Source organism: Aythya fuligula, chromosome 11 (genome assembly GCF_009819795.1).
Source record: "Aythya fuligula isolate bAytFul2 chromosome 11, bAytFul2.pri, whole genome shotgun sequence".
Lineage (NCBI taxonomy): Eukaryota > Metazoa > Chordata > Aves > Anseriformes > Anatidae > Aythya > Aythya fuligula.
This window is the reverse complement of record NC_045569.1, coordinates 1-21,970: the sequence shown is the minus strand read 5'-3', so window position 1 is coordinate 21,970 and position 21,970 is coordinate 1. Positions and strand designations below refer to the sequence as shown.

Sequence of the window (21,970 nt, the reverse complement as noted above, 5' to 3'; positions counted from 1 at the left end):
CCCTCTTGTCCATCACCTTCCTAATTCAAAACCTAGTTATCAAGCAAACAGTTATGAAGGAAGTAAAACAACAGCATATGGTGTTCACAAATATGTCTTCCTCATTCTCCAGATATGCTGATGCCATTCACAAAAATCAACCCCAAGCTGAAGCAGCCTTTCCCCTGCTGCTTCCCTTGGCCTCTTCCCATTTATGCACGCACCAATGTTCAGTGTTCCTCCTGCCCATCTGGGGTTTGCACTGTGTCAAAGTCCTCAAAACATTTCAAGCAAACAGGACTGCACACATATCTTCAGTTTAAAAATAGGAAAATACATTTTGCCTTCTATCGCTGCCCTTATGTGGGACAAGGTGGGCTATTTTGGATATCTCTGAGCAGCATGATGGAGGACGGTGACGAGAACCATATGCTGTGCAGAGCAGCTGCTTCAGTTCCACAGGGACATGGTGCCATCAACGCACCCTCACCTCTACCTGGGGAGCCTGCTTGGTCAGCAGCTGCTTGGCACCTTCTGCAGTCACAGCCTATTGAGTTTTAATCAGTTATTCACCTTGACCTTGTTCAGACATACATTTTCCTCCATTTTCATGCAGCCTCATACCACACTATAGAGCAATGCCATCTTTGAGTTTCACAGCATCCTTGGACCAGCCGTCCTTGGGGTCCTGATTGCTTGCTTTCTCACGGAATTCTGTGCATCCCTAGAGCGTAGATGTAGTTATTTTTCATGCCATTCTTAATATATCAGAGTCAAAAATAGAATTACTCCATGTAAAAGGCAAGGGGGTTGTATCTCTGGAGAAGGAGCAGTTACTGCAACAAGAAACAGCTTCAAGCACAAAAATAAACCCCCAGTTTTCTTCCTGAGCACATGAGAAGTGGGGGAAAGAAAAATCAGTGAAACAGAAACCAATAGCCTGTTGAATCACACATACTGCATGGAGGCCTCATTTAATATTTAGAGATGATATTGCCAAGCCTTGCTCTCCTAACATATTACTATATTCCTACTGAGAATCAGTGGCTCCCATGTGATAAAGAGACTGCTGGGGAAGGAATAAAAATCATCTGAGCTACAGATGCTCTGCAAAGCCTACATGTCCTGTTAGCGAGGAGTTACGAGCATGGTAATGACTGAATGCAAACACCACAGGATCCCAAATAACTCCATAGCCCTCATCTTCTCTCGCACTACCAGTGGAGGATATTAATGAACATGCAAGAAAGAACCTAAAGTCATTCATGAAATTGGGCTGAGTTCCCTTAAGACCCATTACAACCACCACAGCATTCAGACATCAGAGCAGGGTGTAGGTGCTCCCAGGCTCCAAATCCTCACCTACACCAGGAAAGCAGCCAGAGATTGAATCAGGAGGTTTGTTTCTGGGCCTCTGCAAGCAACTGCTCAAAGCACAGACCCAAAAGGCATAAAGCACCTGCCACACTGCTCAACACTGTCAGTCCTGGGGCCATTTCTTCTTTCCTCCTCTTGGAGGTGCAGGCTGTTTGTTTTGAAGAGGCGAGTTGTACCTGCACTCCAGCAGCAAGAATGACTGCGTATTGAACACAGAAAGCCTCGACAGCTTTAGGTGAGGTGATTCTGGTTCCTGCATCTCCCATGCTTGGATGATGCAGGGAGGTTTTCTATTTTTCAGTGCTTGCAATTTTAATTTTCCAAGTTTTTGCACAACATGGAATCTGCCAGCCTGGAAACTGATCATGAAGTAGCACTGCAAGCATGTTCTGCCAGTCATATACAAGTAGTTGCCACAATAGTTGCATATATGTAAACACAGAGTAGTTACAGATCTTGAAAGCTTTATCATGGATTATAAGAGTCTCGGTGGCAAATAGTACCTTCACAAGAAGATCTTTTCTAGGTAATCATTACATGTGTAGAAGGATATGACCAACATATTTTTCCACACAAGTCTGACATGTTTTTTTCCCCTTAACAAGAAAATTGTCTTACTGTTCCTTATAAATAAGATGTTCTCCCAAAGAACATGTCCTGTCTAAGCAGGAAACAGTTTCTTAGCACGTAAGAAGGAACTTACTACTGTCCTGTTATGAAAGTCACATGTACTAACATTAAAACAAACTTAATTTTCTATAGCAATAATTACTTGTGTAATTAGACTTTTAAAAAATAAGGTAGTTTTGTGATTAACAAAAAGTACATCATCTTTAAAAAGAAGAGGGCGTAGGAATCACAGGAAATGTGATTAATTGTGGGGAAGATGCAATTAAGCACAAAATATTTCAGAGACTGTAGTAAAAACGCTGAGTTGATGCACAGGATTTGCTGGATATTAAAAAAAATCACAATTTGAAGGTGAAAAAAATCCCCAGTAATTCTAGATGCCCTCTACTGCCTGCACAGAGCTCTCTGCTGCTTTCCAAGCTATCCATATCTACTGAGGAACCTGCTCTTGCATTGTGGATATATCAGCATGTTTCTCTTCTCTAAAAGGTTTTCGGCTGAAGTTACCATTTAAAGAAAAACATTGCCATTATAACCATAAATTATTTCCATCTCAAAATATAAGAATAGGATCAATGGCAATTGATGATTGCCAGTCCTCCTGCACAGCCAGACCTGAGCTACTCACATGCAGGGCTGGGGTTTCCCAGTAAGAGCAGTTTCCCCCTGCAGTCTCATTCCCTAAAGCTCAGCCCCAGCAAAGTCTTGGTTTGTTATGGCTCCATCTGCTGCAAATATCCCCCTTATCGAAGCTTGCTGTCAGTGTGTGTTTCGTCTTGCAGCATCAACCAGAGTTAAACTTTGTCGAGTATGGATGTTCAGTCTGTTTGATGTATTTCACACTTGCTATCAACGTGAGTAACATCAAAAGTCTTTAAACCTGTTTATAAAATACGATTAATTCATCAAAAACTTGCAGTTGTATAGCAAAGCTTAAACACCAGTATTTTATTAGCACTTGTGGCAGTAAGACTTACTCATCTCTGCAATACCTATGCATTTCCAGATAAGAAAAAGCTTGTTCATAGTCTGTGTGCAGCACCCTGAGGCTCACACAAGGCCTCTGCATTGCTTACACTTCCCAAAAGTCAGCCAGACATTTGCTGCCTTGGCACAGCGTCCCTGTGTGTCACCAAACAGGAAGTGCAAAGCTTAAACCAAGTGTTTGAAAATCAGTCCTCAAAGATACCAACACTGCAATTAGACATTAGCAGCCTGCTTTAGATCTTGGTTCTGATATGCTATCAGATTAGTAAAATTAAGGGTTTGGCAGCCATTCTCAGAGCTGTGACTTGGCTGCCCACATGCCTTGCTTGTCCTCTGCAGCCTGCCCCCAGAGACACCCCTGCAGCAGCATGGTCAGTGCAGCATCCCTCCACCTGGGACATGGCACATGAGGATGGTCCTCACTGAGCCCTTTTAGTCAGGGATTGGCTCCTGCCTCACAAGCTATCAGGACATGACTGGGGTGAAACACCTGATTTGTCTGGAGATGAAGCAGTCACAGCACCACACCAGCTGTCACATAGCCCAGGCAGCTCCTGAAGGCCGCCACACCAAGGCCCAGTTCCAGCAATGGGACAACACTGTTATCCAGACTCCCTTTGCCAGCTCCTGCCTTTAGACAGAGCAGCACAGACTGATTCGCATCCAGCTTCTGGGGGGCAGCAGGAAAAGCACTTGGCCAGCCCCAGCGGATCAGGTGGAGGCAACAACTAAGCTGCTTCTCCCTGGCTGCAGCCCAGAGGCCAGGCAGAGGCACTGGCAGCAGCTCAGCTGCTCCATCTGCATGGCTTTTCATTGCTGAAAATGCTCCTCAGCTCCTCTGCCAGGCACTGGAAGGCTCACTCCATTATGCACCAACATTATATTAGTAAAGTATTTCAGCAGCTGGCTTGTGTTTTGAAAATAAGATTATCACTAGGCATCTCCAGTTCCGAGGTCACTAAAAAGTGTTTTTTTTTGGGGGGGAGTGATTGCTGCTTGCATGAAGCACTGAGAGCAGTGTTCTTTCCCCCACTCCACCTTCCATTCAGTCACGTTCCCTCTGTTCGGGGCTGTTGCTGCCATTTCAGCCTGACTTCAGAATTTTGGATACTGGTATTTGGCCCCAGGGCTGTGTAATTATCACTCCTGAACCTCCCATTCCCCTGCAGAATGGAGCAGCCCTCTTACACTCATGGTAACCATTTAGAAGTGCTAACAGTTTGAGCACGCCAGGCTCCCTGTGCTTACACATGTTTAAATTGGCCCTCCCTGAAGGCCGATATATTCCATCTGGTCTATTGGATTTCTTGGCTTAAAGTTACTGGAAACACTGAATGTTTCTTCTGCAGTGATCCCATAGCTGTCCAAGAGCAATACGCACGCTTACAGCCAGCAAGCTGTACTAAAACACTGTGGGAGAAGTACTTCTACGCTTCTTTCCCTGCCTGGTCTTAGAGCTATTTTGAAATCCCAAGTTCCACCATTTGCTTTTTCTAACCTATCTTATGGCACAAGTGATACGTGAAGGGTAAGTACAATGCGCAAGTTTTCTGCTTCCTACTTCTCAATGTTTTATCTGATGGTTGCACACTGAGCAATAAGAGGTTTCTGTTATTTATTTTACATATTCTTATTTCTAAAATAGCACTTGCTTGTTCTTGTGCTTATAATTTTACTTAACAGGTTAATAAAACTTCATTTATTTTCCACAAGTGTTATTTATGCTCTATAAACTATTTATGTCAAGAAAGAGACATTACAGGCAACCAGGCTATACTTAAGCAAGCTCTCAGCAACAGCAGCAACATTTGATCAGCCATGTAGTTATCCACTGCTCATTTAACTCCCTGTAGGAGTGGTATAGAATCACCTAGGTTGGGAAAGCCTTTAAGATAATAACGTCCAGCCATCACCCTGACCTACAAGTCCCATCATTAAGCCACATCCCTCAGTGCCACAACTCATGATACAGCCCATACAGTGCCATGGCTTACAATAATATCACTGCCTCCTTCATTCTCATAAGCACCTGCACTCCCCAGGCTCTGGGGCAGGTGTAGCACGATCTTAAGACACACAGATGCATTCAAACTGTGCCACATGAATCACTGAGATCATGAACACAGCACATCCCTTTTGTGCACAGTTGTGCCCATTCCCACAGCAGTTTCCATAACACAATCTCTCTTACAGGAGCAGACTTGGAGGGTATATCCGTCCTTTGGCTTAGTCCATCTCCCCAAGGCCCAAGCACTGCTAGCAGCTGGATGGATGCCCACATTTCCAGTAGCTTTGCTGACTCCTTGAAGCCTGCTTCTTGCTGCAGATACTGCATTGCATTTGAAAACTGAGGATTCAGGAACATTAAAAATAATTCAGCCTCTTCATCATCTTTGTTTTCTTATGTACAGTATGCCTCTTGTTCAGTTCAAGGGGCAGCTCTTTGCTAACTTAGAGGACAGCTGCAGCACAGAGGCAGGGACCTTTCCTGACGCTCTTCTTCCCCCAGCCCCTCAATGCCCTCAGCCCCCCTCACCTCTGTGGGACACATGCAGGCTCACCAGGTGCCCCACAAACATGCACTTCAATATGGATCCAAAAGCACAGCACCCCACCAGCTGCCACAGGCTGGTAGTGTAACTCATCACAGCATTATTCTCCCAGTTTCAATGGGCGATAACACACACAGCTGCAAGCGTCATTTGGCTTTAGCTGAGGCAGTCAGTGGCTGAGCTGATTGATGAACTGGCACAAGCTGCAGCAGGCACCGTAGTAACAACTCCCAGTGTCAGACAAGCAAACTTAACTCCACAGGTGGGACAAAACCAGATAAATTGCTTCTTATCTCCTTATCTTCAAAGCAAGCCTGTTAATACACTTAGCAGAAAATCTGTGGTTGGCAAACTCTACCAAATCTGAAGATCAGCTCCTTCCCTGCAGATTTTTACCTGTGAACAAGCGCTCCCTCCAGAGCTCACAGCAATGCATTTTTCAGCCTTTTGCCAGGGAGAAAATAGCCTGGCTGCAAGACTTTTTTAAGGCTTTGGCTAAAGGAGCTAAGTGAGAGTGAAATGGATTCATCTGCTCAGGGTAGTTGTTTCCACATCCACGTCATTGCTTCCAGAAAGTCAGCCACACTCTCTCCCATGCTTGTACTGTTTCTGCTGTCATGTATATACTGGGTGAATGGCTATTTACATGAAAATACAGTTGCTGAGCATTTAGTTCTAACCATTTGTACTTGGCACAGCCATCATTTTGAGAATATTACAGATACTCTTGCCTTTTAATCTCAAAAACTCTGAAAACACTTATAAAACTCAGATATCCCCTCTGTAGAGTCACTGAACTCTTCCCACACTTCTGCTATTAGGCAAGCCTGTTATTAGGCAAGCCTGTCATTAAGGTTAGTGGATGGGAGGTGTCCTTGTCCCGCTCGGCGTTGCGTGCAGGAGCTGGTTGCGGCCAGTCGAGTTGAGCACGGTGCTGACTGTGTGCGCCAGGCCCTCTGACACCCCAGCTGCTTCAGCCTGGCACCAGCCAGGGTTTGTTGTCACCGCTGTGGAAATACGGGTCTGGGGAGCTGCATTTTCTGAAGGGTGGGAGATTGCTGTGGGATTGATCCCTTGATCCCTTCATATGGGCTTTTGGAATAGCTTTTATCATAGACGACACTTCAGATGGTTTAGAGAGGAGTGCAAATCTGGAGGCAAAACCCATCACTGCTTTAGTGAAAACTCAGGTGCCAGGATTTCTGTAACGGAGGCTAACCACTACCCAGTGAAGTGGCATGCTCAGAGGCTGCATTTTCTTCTTCAGATTTGGTGTACTGTTCCTGAAAGTTAATGGCATCTATAATGCTGTTGGTGATCTGTTTTGCTACAAAGCAGAAAACAAGTGCTGCCTGTGGGAGGTGATGACGTTTAAAGGGAAATGTGCTGCAGGAAGAAATGTCTTCCACTGTAAACGTGCAGTCCACACAGAAGCTAGACCTTAATGGTGTGGCTAACCGCCTGTGGGCTTTGGGAGCCCACTGGTGGCCAGGCCACTGCTGCTCCCTCTCCCCTCATGGACACCCTGGTGTCCATGTGTGGGGCTGGGTGCATGTGTGGGGCCTGGCCAGGCCCCCAGGCCTCGCTTTACCTCACGCCATGGCCCAGCAGCGCGTATGCACAACTCCTGCTGCAAGGTCCGAGCATAGAGGGACCCAGCCAGGTTGGCAACTGGGGAATATGACACAGCGGCTGAATTGGCATGAATACCAGTCAAATTAATATTCTAAAAGCTTACTGCAGTTATTTGCAGGTTCTGATCAAAACAGATACTGAACAACCGCATCCACTTGATTAATAGCAAACGCTTGCTACAGAAACAGACACTAATGCTAACCTTCCATTTTACTGTGTTTAATGCACATAATTATTCATCACAGATACTATTTATATACCCCTGTACTGCAAAGTGAAAGAAAGCTTTTGTCTTGGTTTTTATCATTTTTAGATTAAATCCAAGTTTTTCTATTTCCTCCAGTCAGCAGATCAGGCCCACAGTTTTGTCTCCAAAGGACAGGCAATTCTTTTAAATATGTTGAATTATTTTTTCCAGGTGGTGGTTCAGCTGAAATTAAATGCTACTCTTTTCTGTTGCTCAGTGGTACAGATGTACCACACAGGGAAAGATGACAACTTTAACGTGATGACAACTTTTAACTAGCAAATGCGGATAACAGTTTTTAAACAGAGGACTTTAAATTCTTGGTGCTACTTATGCTGCCTCATGTGACAATGTAGGAAGCACCAAGAGGGAAAGAAGGCTGGGGTGAGAGCACAGCAGCATGAGCAAAGGCCATATAGAGTACTGTGATACAAGCACACATTTAGAGTGCAATACCCCAGGCCCTACCACAACAGTGATGAATCCCTGTTGCACAACTGAACTGCAGCGTGGCTGCTGCAGCCACACGTTCATGCCCTGATGGCTGGAAGGAGCCTCAGCCAAAAACCCACTCAGGCTCCAAAATCAAATCAGCACAGGAAGATTTGATTTTTTTTTTTTTTTTAATCTCTTAGTGGACCACTTCCCCAGCAGCTGGCAAAGGGCACAATTTCTCCATTCTCCTCACATCAGACTGAGCTCGCCCAGCTACACACACACTCATCACTGTTTTGGTACGATGACAAAATGCCCTTAGCTCCTACAGAGACTCCACTGCTGCAGTACTAAACTGGGTGGTTATTTCATATGAAATGTTTCTGTTTCCTTTAGTTTGGTCACATAGGGTCAGTTAAAAAACGTTAAGATGAAAAGCAGAGGAAGGTCAAATTAAGCTCTACCAGTAGAGCTTCGTTGGATAAAGTTCATTAACAGTAGCCACATGCTCCAAAGGAACTATCCTATCCTAGAACTATTCTATTCTGAGTGGAACCTGCGAAGATAGGTAAGAGACAGAAAAATCCAAGATATTTACGTTTATTTGACAACTGTCCAGCAAATAGCTGAGGTATTTTCAACTGGCAGGAACTGCATGCACTGAAGCACCAACGTTTTGCAAAAATCACAGCCTAGAGTTTTGTAAATTGGTAACAAACTGGAACTGTGGCGATGAAAGCAAAAGAAATGCCCTACTCCGATTTACTAGCCTGTCTATGCCGCTGCTGCCTGACCAAGGAGCAACAGTGTCTCCTAGTGGCCAAAAGAATAATTCTTTCAGGTTCACGTACATGTTTGCCAGTATTGTGCTTTTTGCTTCTCCGTGATAGCTCAGTTACCTTCATAAACACATCCCAACGGATCTTTCTGCCAAGAAAGCTTTAACATTGAACTACGGAATAGAAAAAGCTTTGTTATTGAACCAGTGACTAGAAAAGAGGTGGCATAGGTATCCCCCACCACAACGTCCTATTCTTCACTTGTAAACAAAAATCCTCAGTGACAAGACTTGAAACATGGATGTCTGAAAGCCCATGGATATACTTGGGAATTCAGTGTTGCAAATGTTCCTGTTACTGCAAATCATGACCATATGTAACGATCAATTAAATAAGCACTACCTCAGTTATACACATGGGTACTACTTTTCCTACCTGTTTGTGAAAATGATTCACCAAATAAAATTAACATTTTCTCTTTTCTCTGCTATCCTGAAACAGGTCCTGATTGTTTCAGTTCCAAGAATCTTGCACTGCAAGCCCAGAAAAAGCTCCTGAGCAAAATGGCCACTAAAACCATGGCTAACATGCTAATTGATGACACAAGCAGTGAAATCTTTGATGAGCTGTACAAGGTAACAAAGGAACACACAAGAAACAAAAAGGAAGCCCATAAAATTATGAAAGACCTGATTAAAGTGGCAATAAAAATTGGGATCCTCTATCGAAATAATCAGTTCAACCAAGAGGAAATGGAAATCGTAGACAAGTTCAGGAAGAAGCTGAACCAAACTGCCATGACAATTGTCAGTTTCTATGAGGTAGAATACACTTTTGATAGGAATGTTCTTGCAGAACTTCTGAATGAGTGTAAAGACCTTGTGCATGAACTAGTAGATCGACACCTGACACCGAGATCCCATGGGCGTATCAACCACGTCTTCAATCATTTTGCAGATGTGGAATTTCTAACTGCCCTGTACAGTCTTGATGGGGATCGTCGGCCATACCTCAAAAAGATCTGCGATGGCATCAACAAACTACTTGATGAGAAGATCCTCTGAAAGTACGCTCAGAAACAAGAAACCAACCAAAAACTTCTGTCTAGAACTGGCCACCCTTCATGAGCCGTGGTGAGCATGCGAGCTTCCTTTGTACCGTTCTTGATACAGTCTCCAGCAGGAGCCTGAAGGTGCTCACTTGGCTCATGATGAAGTGGAACACCTAAATCAGAAAGCTATCAATGTTAATGTTTTGTTCCAGATAATTGAGTCTTTTCCAAGGAGTGGTGTGAACAAGGCTGCTGACGTATATTGTTCAGAAATAGATTGCTATACATCACGATCTTACTAGCTTTGTGGTCAAGGCTGAGCACATGAAAGAATGTAAGCTCCAATGCATGGCTATGTAAAAATAGGTGATGGAAAAAGAGCAATGCATGGAAATTACCCCTAGGCTGCCCTTGGTGTGTATGTTTTCCCACACTAACTGAAAAGTCTTAGAAGGTAAGGCTCTCATGGATTAAGCTCTCTCCTTTCTAAAGGATCAGGAATCATTGTGAGAATGCATCTCTGATTTCACATGGTATTTAAGTCTACTAGGGGATAAAAAGTAATACAAATTGAGTAGAAGTGGTACAAAATTTAAAGAGCTTTTCCATGAAACAATGTTCTCATTAGAGATTTTTGGTTTATACCTTCTAATAAGAGAAGATTTCACTTTAATTTTGAAAAGCAGCTCAGTGTTTCAAGCTTAAAGGTAATTAGAAAATTAGACAAAGTAGTACAACATTGGTTCTCCCTCTCTCAGATTTTGGGTATTTGGTAACATAGCTGAGGCTAAGGCTGAAGGTTATGCTGCTCTTTGTGCTCTTACTGTTTTGCCCAGCAGAGCAAAACACTCTGCAAAGATTTTGAAATTGCACTTGTGAAGAAATCAGTGGATCTATAAAGCAACATTAACATCTCATATCCTCAAAAGATAACATTCAGCCTAGGTAAAATGGTTTACCATATCCATGATGTGAATTTGTGCCTACAGTAAAATAGAGTTGTGACAAAAAAGGAGCTCCATCTGCTATGCTTGCAGTGCCATCTTAGTGCAGAATATCCACAGCCCTCTTAGCTCCAGTGACTCTGGAAAGCTTCATAAACAAGCTTTTGTTTTGTTTTTAAATGAAATATACTGATGTCTTTAAACCAAAAACATTTTGAAGAGATACTAGTTTCTTGAAAGTTTTGTTGGGATAAAGGGAGAACCAGAGCAGAGCAGATACTCCAGCTTGCTGGATCTCGCAGCTCAGCTGATGGTGCTGCCTGTCCCTAAGTAGGGGGAGCATGGGCAGAAATCTCTCCTCTCTCCTCGCTTTCTGCGTCTTATCCCACAGATTCACCTCAGTCCTTTACTAGGACACAGAGAACGGACAATCCCATTACCTGGAGATATCATATTGCATATATTATAATGCAGAGACTTACGTACTTTAAATTTACAAAATGCAAGAAGCCATTCCTCTCTAAAGAAAACATCCAAGGGTTATCACCCATTACTTCAAGATAACAAAAAATTATATTTTCCCATTTAAACTCTTAAATAATGTGGTGGTGGAGAAAACTTTTCAAATTTTTATTTTCATTCTTCTGTCTTTCCTCATCCCAGAAAAACTGTAGCTCATCTCTTGCAAAAACAACTTTAACCATTCTACTGACTTTCATACAGGTAAGAATACACATACCCAGATCACGTATTCACTACGGTTTGTACAAGAAGCGTTTTTTATCTGTTCCCAGGAGAATGCATTTTGGAGCACAGGAGGAACACTAAAAATGGCAGCACAAGACATTACCAGGGCAGTTTGTAATGATGTAATTTTCCCTCATGTTTCCTTCAACCATAAAAGTACATTTAGTAGCAATGAAGGTAAACTGTTCCTTTGCAGCACAGCACAGTAATAGCGTATGAACTTTTGGGATGGAAAGTCTATTAAGATTTGCCTTACAAGGTTGCAAGTTGAGACATTTGCAGAGCCATATTTACATGCACCATTAGCTGCATTCTTTCTCAGAGCATGTACTTGTCAACTGATGCTTTTGAATAGTAGTTATTGTATCCAACATTCCTGCCCCAGTGCACGTCAGATTCTGTGTGTTTGTTTCTCTTGTGGCAAACAAATATAAGATGTTTTTTAAAGCCAGACAAAGAGATTATTCAATATTGAAGATATCCACAAGGAAAGAGATATCCTATATATGACTTCCTTTTTGTGCAAGTATCAATATCCAAAATCTGATATTTTAGGCCAGCTGAACATCTGTCATTTACAAATCTGAGTAGCCTTAATGAAATAAAATGTTTTTGAGCATTTCTCATATTTGCCTATCTGGTATATTCATTGTTTACTTTTGTACTAGTAGTTTGGTATGTAACGACATTGCTAATGGGCAATGTCCAGGTCACTTTAAGTATATGATGTATTATCATATTTGTGGATTAAAGATGTGTGATTACTGTCCTTTTTGCTTTTGATTTATTTTTCTACCATCCAATGTGAACTCAAATTAAACAATAAGATGAAGGAATGGATGTAATCTAACTTTTTCTACCTTCAACTGTTCAACCTAAAAGGTCTTTGAAGGGCAGGTCTTGTGAAAGTAGGCGGTAGGTATGCAGACAATTTACATGTTTAAAAGAAAACTGGAAACCCCCATTTCTGTTGCATTACATGCACATAACACAAACATGCATCAGCAACAAAGGAAAGCTGTTTTCCACCAAGTTCTTGAGCAGTTGACCTGAGGGCTGATGCTGGCTCCATGTATTCTGCGCTATGGTCAAGGGTTTTGGGTTCAGAACCCCCCCGCACAAATCCCAGGGAGGAAAGTGCACAAGCTTCTGCCTCCAGGGCCCTGACTGTCCCCAGGCACAGCCTGAGCATTCCCAAGATACTCTCACAGTCTGTGTCAAGGCCAGAGCAGTTTTAACACACCCTGATCTAGCTCTGTACCAAGCACCTTCTTGCAAGTTTTCCATTATTTATTTAGTTCCTGTTCAGCTGTGACTTCAGTTAGAAGACACATCCCTGGCACCTTTCAAATCCCTACCCTAAACAAGGTAGATACTGGAATTTACCAGAATGTTTTAACAGCAGCGAGCATATATTCCTCTGTCCTTATTCCCAGAAAAGGCAAACAGTTTTGGCTGAAAGAGCTGATTTGCAAACAACTCACATGGCAATTAGACCAGAAGCAATTAAAGAGTAGAACAAATAGAAATGCAAACTACCTTAAAAGGCAAGTTTAAGGCGACCTTAATAAGTGGTACTTCAAGTACCACTGCTGGTAAAACACTGTTCTCAGGTTAATTTTATTAATCATACCATGGCAGGACACAATATTCTCTGCTTCACCACTGTCAACTTTACTACAGATAAAAACATGAAAATTCAAGAAACTCTCAAGAGTAACCACTTCTGGCATCCTAATGAAATTCTACACATACCACAGAGCAGTACGTTGCACTGAACTAATCTCACTTGAGTTAGAAAAACATTCTCATAGGAAGGCATATAAAGTACTGACCCTGAAAAGAACCAAAAGGTAAAACACCATTACCTCTTATCACAGCAACAGGATTGCAAAAGCAAGTCTTAACTGGATGACTTCAGCAGATCCATTTTTACCTGCTACAATACAAGCAACACCAGAAAAAGACAATACAGATTCTTACCACATAGAAAAGATAATACAGCTTTTTATGCTGTTTTATGCTGGAGAAAAAAAATATTAGTATGAGATAACCATCTTCCCAATATTTAGAATCATCAGTCAGTGTCATTTCTGAGCTACTCACAAGTATAGAACCTCCAAACAGTGCTATGCGTTACATAAGTTTGTGCTCTTGGCTCCTTACGTGATGAGAAGGGGTTTGGAATACCCAACAGAAAGTACTGTGGAAGTGGGAGGGTTGATATACGTTTAGGAAAAAGCACTGCATCATACTGTCCTGCTGCACTTTCACCAATTTTCAGACCAAAATGTTTCATTAAAAATATTTGAAAATACTTTGAGAAAATGAGGAAATCAATAAAACAGGTAAAATACTGATCCCGTATGATAATTTATCTGTTGACTCCAGAACAGTCTGAACTCCAAGCTGCCCATGGTACACAGCAGTAAAACAGTGGAGTCTCCTGCTGCCTAGGTTTTTATGCAAAACACTGTTCAACTGTCATTTCAGAAAGGTCAGTAGGCTCTGAACAGCTTCTATATCCTTGTTGAAAGAGAAATCCTTCATGCCAACAGGATTATGTGCTCTGTTCTCTCTAGCCTACTTCCACACATTTTATTTCATTTTCCCAGAAAATGTGTTAATCCTTCAAGACCTACTAAGTCACAAAGAAAAGAAACTAACACACATATTCCCTTTTAAAGTTTAAACAAACTCCCTGCCTATTTCACATCTCCCAACCCAAGAAATTCTAGACAAGTAGATTGAAGCACTGCTTTACCAAGACATGAACAGGGGGTGAAAGTGAATGCCAAAGCCCACTACTTAGTAAAATTGCAAACAACATTCCACATGGCTGCATTTTTGCCAGGAACTGCTCTCAGACGTTGTCTAAACCTATACATTCAGGTGTTAATACAGCTGTTAATTTAGGTGCTTGCGGCGCGGGTGCCGGCCGTCCCGGGGCCCTTGTGGCCGGGCGGCCCGGGTCCGTGGAGCGGGCCTCGGCCGGCGTGGGGGTCGGCCGTCCCGGGGCCCCTAGGGTCCGGCCTCGGGCGGCCCGGAGGCCGGCACTCTCAGGGCCAGGGGTCCGGCCTAGGGCGGCGCGGGTGCCGGCCGTCCCGAACCCCAAGATGCTGGCCTCGGGCGGCGGGGGATCCTGCCGTCCCGGGACCCGGGGGTCCGGCCTCGGGCGGCACAGGTGCCGGCCATCCTGAGCCGCAAGGTGCTGGCCTCGGGCGGCGCGAATGCCGGCCACCCCGGGTCCGTGGGGCCGCCCTCGGGCGGCGCGAATGCCGGCCATCCCGGGTCCGTGGGGCCGCCCTCGGGCGCCGCGGGTGCCGGCCGTCCCGCGGCGCGGGGCCCGGTCTCGGTAGGCGCAGGTCCTGCCATCCCGGGGCCCGGTGGGCCGGGCTTGGGCGGCTATGGGGCTGGCCTTCCCGCAACCCGGCGGTCGGGCCTGGGGCGTTGCGGACGCCGGCCGTCGCGGAGCCCGGGGGCCGGCCTCGGGCGGTGCAGGGGCCGGCTGTCCCGGGGGCCGGACTAAAGCGGCGCGGGAGCCAGGCATCCCGGGGGCCGGCCACGGGCAGAGCGGAGGCCGGCGGTCCCAGGGCCCGGGGATCCGGCCTCGGGCGCACAGGAGCCGGCCGTCCCGGGGCCCGGGGGACCGGTCTTGGACAGCGCTCGTGTGTAATGACTCGGGGACCAAGGGGCCGGCCTCGAGCGGCATGGGGGCCGGCCGGACCGGGTACCGGGGGGCCGGCGTCCGGAGGCACGTGGGCCGGCTGTCCCGGAGTCCAGGGGTTCAGCCTCGGGCGGCGCGGCGGCCGGCCGGCCATCCCGGAGCCAGGAGGGACGGCCTCGGAAGGTGCGGCGGCCGGAAGGCCCGAGCACCTGGGGTCCGGCCTCGGGTGGCGCGAAGCCGGCCGTGCCGTGAACCGGGGGGCTGGCGTCGGGCAGTTCGGGGACCGGCGGTCCCGGAGTGCGGGCGTCCGGCCTCGGGCGTGTAATAAATGGCTCAGTCTTCAAAATAGGACTATAATCAAAGTTTACAATTTATTAAAGGAATAAAGGTAAGCAAACAGCGCTGGGTGCGCCGGGAGTCTCTGCTCCACCAAGATGCACACCAGTTACATCAAGCAGCTGATTTTTATGCTCCTAGGCTGATACATATTCATTACTACTTTTAAAAAAAACAGGGTTATTATAATTAGTTTCCGGAATCCAAACCCTCCTACTGGAGCATGCGTATCAGTCTCCGGTGGTCCCTCTGGGGGTTTCTTGTGCTGAAGGCTCATAGTCTTCCTCCCTCTTGTCCTTCTCCTTTGTCCAACTTGGCTGTATGTCAGAGACTTGTGCAACATCCCCTGCAAGCTTTGTCTTTTCGTTGTTTTTCAGCTCTTCCCGACTCCTTAATCTCCTGGCCAGATAGCAGAGACTTGCATAGTGTCCCATGCAATAGTCATAATAGTTAGCAGTTATTCTGAACCCCCCCCCCCCCCAGATATCAGAGACTCCAAGGAAAAGTCTACAAATACATTTCCCTTCAAGCTCTCTACTGACACAAATTGCTAAAACATTCCTTTGCAAGATACAATAATTATATACATTAACCACTCTGTTTTTCTTAGACTTGTGGTTATACAAGGGTATGTAAGACAGAAGGTCACATTCATCATACCATGCAGCCCTAGGATTGTTTCATACTGACACGAATCAGATGAACATATCTCACAGGTGGAGTGGGGGCTGGCCCTCCCAAGCTCCAGGTGGCCGGCCTCGGGCGGCTATGGGGCCGGCCATCCCAGGGCCCGGCGGTCTGGCCTGTGGCGGTGGGGAGGCTGGCCGCCCCAGGGCCCGGCTGGTTGTACTGGGTCTGGCTGGGATGTTAACTTTCCCTGCAGCAGCCCATACAGTGCTGTACTCTGCACTTGTAGCTGGAACAGCAGTGTTATCACACCAGCGTTGTGTCTACTGCTGAGCAATGCTGGCACAGGATCGGGACTCTCTCTAACCCTCCTAGGGGGTGGGCAAAAAGTGAGAAGAGAAACATCACCAGGGCAGCTGACCTAAACCAACCAAAGGGATATTCCATACCATGTGATGTCACACTCTGCAATAAGAGGTGGAAATAGGAAGAAAAGGGTAGGGCTGGGCTCACATTGTGAAAACATCGGTCCTCCTCCTGAACACCAGCTACGTGCGTTGAGGCCCTGATTCAAGGACATGGTCAATCATCGCTCATTTGTGGGAAATAGAGAGTAATTTCTTTCCTCTGCACTTCCACATAGCCTTCATTTGTTTTATTTGTTTGTTTTCCTCCTTTTTTTTTTTTTCCTTTCCCCCTCTCTTCTCCCCTTTCCCTTTTTTTCCCTTTAGTTAAATTGTTTAGTTCATAATAATATTTCTTTAATTATTATTATTATTTCCCTTTAATTAAATTATCCTTATCTCAACCCGTGAGTTATTCTTTGCTTCTTCCTCTCCTCATCTAAGGAGTGGGAGTGAGAGAACAGTTGTGGTGTTTAGCTGCCCAGCATGGTAAAACCACCACAAACACCTGTTTGTCCTTTTAGTCATGAGCTTTTCTAGGCCTCAAAGGAAATGAGCAGAACTAGAATATTCTGTCACCTGCAATTGGATATTATGGCCGTCACAGATTAGGCAACCCAGGGTTTGGAGAGCTTGTCAGTGTAAACAGCTGCAGCTTCCATAATTACATAAGAGATATCTTCATCAGAGAAGATAGAGAGGCCTTTGAAAGCAGCAACCCTGGCATTGTTTAAAAAAATAAAAAATAGTGTTTTCTTTTGCTCACTTTAGAAATTAAATATAGCATCTTCCCTGTTATCGTCATGCATGAAATTGCATGAATATTGTCCTGGGCTGGTTAACGTAATGTTTGGCCCCTGTGGGGAAGGCTGTTACTTAAAAATCACAGAATCACAGCATCACAGAATCACACAGAATCACAGAATTTCTAGGTTGGAAGAGACCTCAAGATCATCGAGTCCAACCTCTGACCTAATGCTAACAGTCCCCACTAAACCATATCCCTAAGCTCTACATCTAAACGTCTTTTGAAGACTTCCAGGGATGGTGACTCAACCACTTCCCTGGGCAGCCTGTTCCAATGTCTAACAACCCTTTCAGTAAAGAAGTTCTTCCTAACATCCAACCTAAAACTCCCCTGGCGCAACTTAAGCCCATTCCCCCTCGTCCTGTCACCAGGCACATAGGAGAACAGGCCAACCCCCACCTCTCTACAGCCTCCTTTGAGGTACCTGTAGAGAGCAATAAGGTCGCCCCTGAGCCTCCTCTTCTCCAGGCTGAACAAGCCCAGCTCCCTCAGCCGCTCCTCGTAGGACTTGTTCTCCAGGCCCCTCACCAGCTTCATCGCCCTTCTCTGGACCCACTCAAGCACCTCGATGTCCTTCTTGTAGCGAGGGGCCCAAAACTGAACACAGTACTCGAGGTGCGGCCTCACCAGAGCCGAGTACAGGGGAACAATCACCTCCCTAGCCCTGCTGGTCACACTGTTTCTTATGCAAGCCAGGATGCTGTTGGCCTTCTTGGCCACCTGAGCACACTGCTGGCTCATATTCAGCCAACTATCAACCATCACTCCCTGGTCCTTCTCTGCCTGGCAGCTCTCCAACCACTCATCTCCCAGCCTGTAGCTCTGCTTGGGGTTATTGCATCCCAGGTGGAGGACCCAGCACTTGGCCTTGTTGAACTTCATGCAGTTGACCTCAGCCCATCGGTGCAGCCTATCCAGATCCTCCTGCAGAGCCTTCCTACCCTCAAGCAGATCGACACACGCGCCTAGCTTGGTGTCATCTGCAAACTTACTGAGGGTGCACTCGATGCCCTCATCCAGATCATTGATAAAGATATTAAAGAGGACCGGCCCCAGCACCGAGCCCTGGGGAACGCCACTAGTGACTGGCCTCCAACTGGACTTGACTCCATTTACCATGACTCTTTGGGCCCGGCTATCCAGCCAGTTTCTAACCCAACGAAGCATGCGCCAGTCCAAGCCAAGAACAGCCAGTTTCTTTAGGAGAATGCTGTGGGAGACAGTGTCAAAAGCCTTGCTGAAGTCAAGGTAGACCACATCCATAGCCTTTCCCTCATCCACCCAGCGCGTCACTTTGTCATAGAAGGAGATCAGGTTCGTCAAGAAGGACCTGCCTTTCATAAACCCATGCTGACTGGGCCTGATCGCCTGCTTGCCCTGCAAGTGCTGCGTGATGACTCTCAAGAGAATCTGCTCCATGAGCTTCCCTGGCACTGACGTCAAACTGACAGGCCTGTAGTTTCCCGGGTCTGCCCTCCGGCCCTTCTTGTAGATGTGCGTTACGTTTGCTAGCCGCCAGTCAACTGGGACCTCCCCCGATAGCCAGGACTGTTGATAAATGATGGTAAGTGGCTTGGCCAGCTCCTGTGCCAGTTCTCTCAGTACCCTTGGGTGGATCCCATCCGGCCCCATCGACTTGTGCACATCCAAGTGCCGTACCAGGTCACCAACCAGTTCTTCGTGGATGGTGAGGGCCACATCCTGCTCCCCATTCCCTTTCACCAGCTCAGGGTACTGGGTATCCAGAGAACAACCGGTATTGCCGCTAAAGACTGAGGCGAAGAAGGCATTGAGCACCTCCGCCTTTTCCTCATTTCTTGTAACTAAGTTTCCCCCCTCATCCAGTGAAGGATGGAGATTCTCCTTAGTCCTCCTTTTTGTGTTGATGTATTTATAAAAACATTTTTTGTTATCTTTAACGGCAGTAGCCAGATTGAGCTCCAGATGAGCTTTGGCCTTTCTAATTTTGTCCCTGCACAGCCTCGCAACATCCTTATAGTCCTCCCTAGTGGCCTGTCCACTTTTCCAAAGATTATAAACCCTCTTTTTTCTCCTAAGCTCAAGCCACAATTCTCTGTTCAGCCAGGCTGATCTTCCCCACCAGCTTGTCTTTGGGCACGTGGGGACAGACTGTTCCTGCGCCGTTAGCGTAAGGGTTAGGTTTTGGGTAAGGTTAAGCGTAATGGTTAGGTTAAGTGTATGAAAAGGGTATGAGAATGAAAGCTGCTTTCCAGTAATTCAGAAAGCCAAGTTACGTCTCAGCCTTGAGCATCTCGGGCTTTTGCCTGGGTTTTTGGGCCTGTCCGTAACATTTGGCACCAGCACTAATACTTTTTTTGGCATACGTTTAACGTTTGGGACCTGTCTCGAAACACTAGGGCTTTGTCATGGGTTTTGGAGCCTGCCTCTAGAGTTCAGGGCCTGTGATTAGGCTTTTGGGGTCTGCGTCTTGGGGGGGGAGGGTGTTGGGGCCAGTGTCTGGGGGTGAGGGAGGAGCTGCTTGTAGACCACTGGTGCCAGCATTGAGGGGGTTGGGAGCTGACTGTACACCTTTGGGGCCTGCTTCTAGGGTGGGGGAGGCTGGGACCTGCATCTGGGGGAGGGGTGAGAGCTCTTTGTATTCCTTTGGAGCCTAGGGGGGGGGAGGGGGGGGAGTTGGGAGCTGCTTGTACACTGTTGGAGCCTGGGTTGGGGGGGAGGTTTGGAGCTGCTTCTACACCTTTGGGGCTGGCATCAGGGGTAGGGGGTTGGGTGCTGGTTGTATACTGTAGGGGCCTGCATCTGGGAGGGGGGCTTGGGGCCTGTGTCTCAGGGGTTTGTGAGCTGGTTGTATACCTTCAGGGCTTGTGTCCATGGGGGGTTGGAGCCTGCCTCTGGGTGGGGGGTTTGGAGTTGCTGGTGCACTGTAAGGGCCTGCATTGGGGGGGATTTTGAGGTGGCTGTTCACCTTTGGGGCCTGTGTCTGTGGGGGGTCAGGGCCTGTGTCTAGCGGGTTGGGAACTGCTTGTACAATGTAGGAATCTGTTTCTGCGGGGGTTGGGAGCTGTTTGTACAACTTTGGGACCAGCATCTGGGGGTGGCTCGGAGCTGCTTGTTCATTGTAGGGGCCTGTGTTTGGGGGGGCTTGGGGCCTCCCTCGGGGGTAGGGGGGAGCTGTTTATATAGGGTAGGGGGCCTGCCTTGCAGGGGTTGGGAGCTGCTTGTAGAATTTGGGGCCCTGTGTCTGAGGGGGGGTTGGGGCCTGTGTCTCAGGGGTGTTGGGAGCTGGTTGTACACCTTTGGGGCCTGCCTGCCTTTGGTGGAGGGTTGGAAGCTGCTTGAACATGGTAGGTGGCTGCATTTGAGGGGAGGTGTTGGGAACTGCTTGTACAATGTAGGGATCTGCATCTGGAGGGGGTTGAGAGGTGCTTGTACACTGTAGGGGTTTATGTTGGGGGGAGGATTGGGAGCTGTTTGAACAGTGTAGGGGCCTGCTTTTGGAGTAGAGTTGGGATCTGCTTGTACACCTTTGGGGCCTGTGTCTGGGAGGGGTCAGGGCCTGCATCTGGGGGCGTTGGGAACTGCTTGTACAATGATGGCATCTATCTGCGGCGGGGTTGGGATCTGCTTGTACACTGTAGGGACCTGTGTCTGGGGGATCTTGGGAGCTGTTTGTACACCTTTAGGGCCTGGAGGGGGGGGGGGGGGGGTTGGGGCCTGCATTTTGGAGGGTTGGGAGCTGCTTATACAATATAGGGAGCTGTGTCTGCGGGGGTTGAGGTCAGCTTGTAGAATTCGGAGCGTGAATCTGGGGGTGGTTGGGAGCTGCTTGTATAACTTTGTGGCCTATTTCTGGGGGGGCTTGGTGCCTGCATGTCGGGGGGTTGGGGCCCATGTCTCGGGGGGTTGGGAGTTTGTTGTACACTGCAGGGGCCTGCATTGGGGTGGATTGGGAGCTGTTTGTACAGTGTAGGGGTCTCCCTCGCAGGGGTTGGGAACTGGTTGTACACCTTTGGGGCCTGTCTCTGGGCGGGGGGAGCTACTTGTACACTTTTGGACCTATGTTCAGGGGGGTTGGGAGCTGCTCATACATTCTAGGTGCCTCTCTTTTGAGAGGGGTTGGGGCCTGCATCTGTGGGTGGTTGGGAGCTGCTTGTACACTATAGGGGCCTGGGTCTCGGAGGGGGGTCTGGGCTGTTTGTACACCTTTGTGGCCTGTGTTTGGGGGGGTGGGTGCCTGTGCCTAGGGGGGTTGGGAGGTGCTTGTACACTCTAGGGGCCTCCATTTGGGGGTCTTTGGGGCCTCCCTTTGAGGGGGAGGGAGTTGGGAATTGGTTGTACACCTATGCATCCCATGTCTTGGGGGGGAGGGGGGTTGGGGACATGTCTCTGAAGGGGCGGTTTGTGAGCTGCTTGTACACCTTTGGAACCTGTATCGGGGGGGGGGGGTGTCTGGGGCCTGTGTCTGGGTGAAGTCTAGTTCTTGGGAGGGGGTGGGGGGGTGGGAGCTGCTTGTGGGCATTTGGGGTCTGCAACTGGGTGTGGTTGGTGCCTGCTTCTGTTAGCAGTTTGGGGCCTGCTTGTAGACTTCTGCAGCCCGGGTGTGGGGGCTTTTCTGTAACATTTGGGGTCTGCATTTTTTCTTTGGGATGCATCTTGAGCTTTTGAGGCCTAGCTGTAGCGTTTGGGGCCTGCATCTGGGGCTTTTCTGTAGCGTTTTGGTTGCGTGTTTGTGATTTGGGGCTTGTATCTAGGGTTTTGCCTGTTTTCGTGGTTTCCATCTTTG

The 21,970-nt window shown here is 47.2% G+C and overlaps 1 protein-coding gene across 1 annotated transcript in view; it reads left to right on the top strand.

Annotated features, from left to right (window-relative positions):
• TNFAIP8L3 (TNF alpha induced protein 8 like 3) overlaps positions 1-12,132 on the top strand; it is a 45,872-nt gene extending 33,740 nt beyond the window's left edge. Inside the window, exon 2 of the mRNA XM_032195036.1 lies at positions 9,123-12,132. Coding sequence (XP_032050927.1) covers positions 9,123-9,685 — 563 coding nt within the window. The 3' untranslated portion in view covers positions 9,686-12,132. The remainder of the gene's footprint in view (positions 1-9,122) is intronic.
• The last annotated feature ends 9,838 nt before the right edge of the window (positions 12,133-21,970 follow it).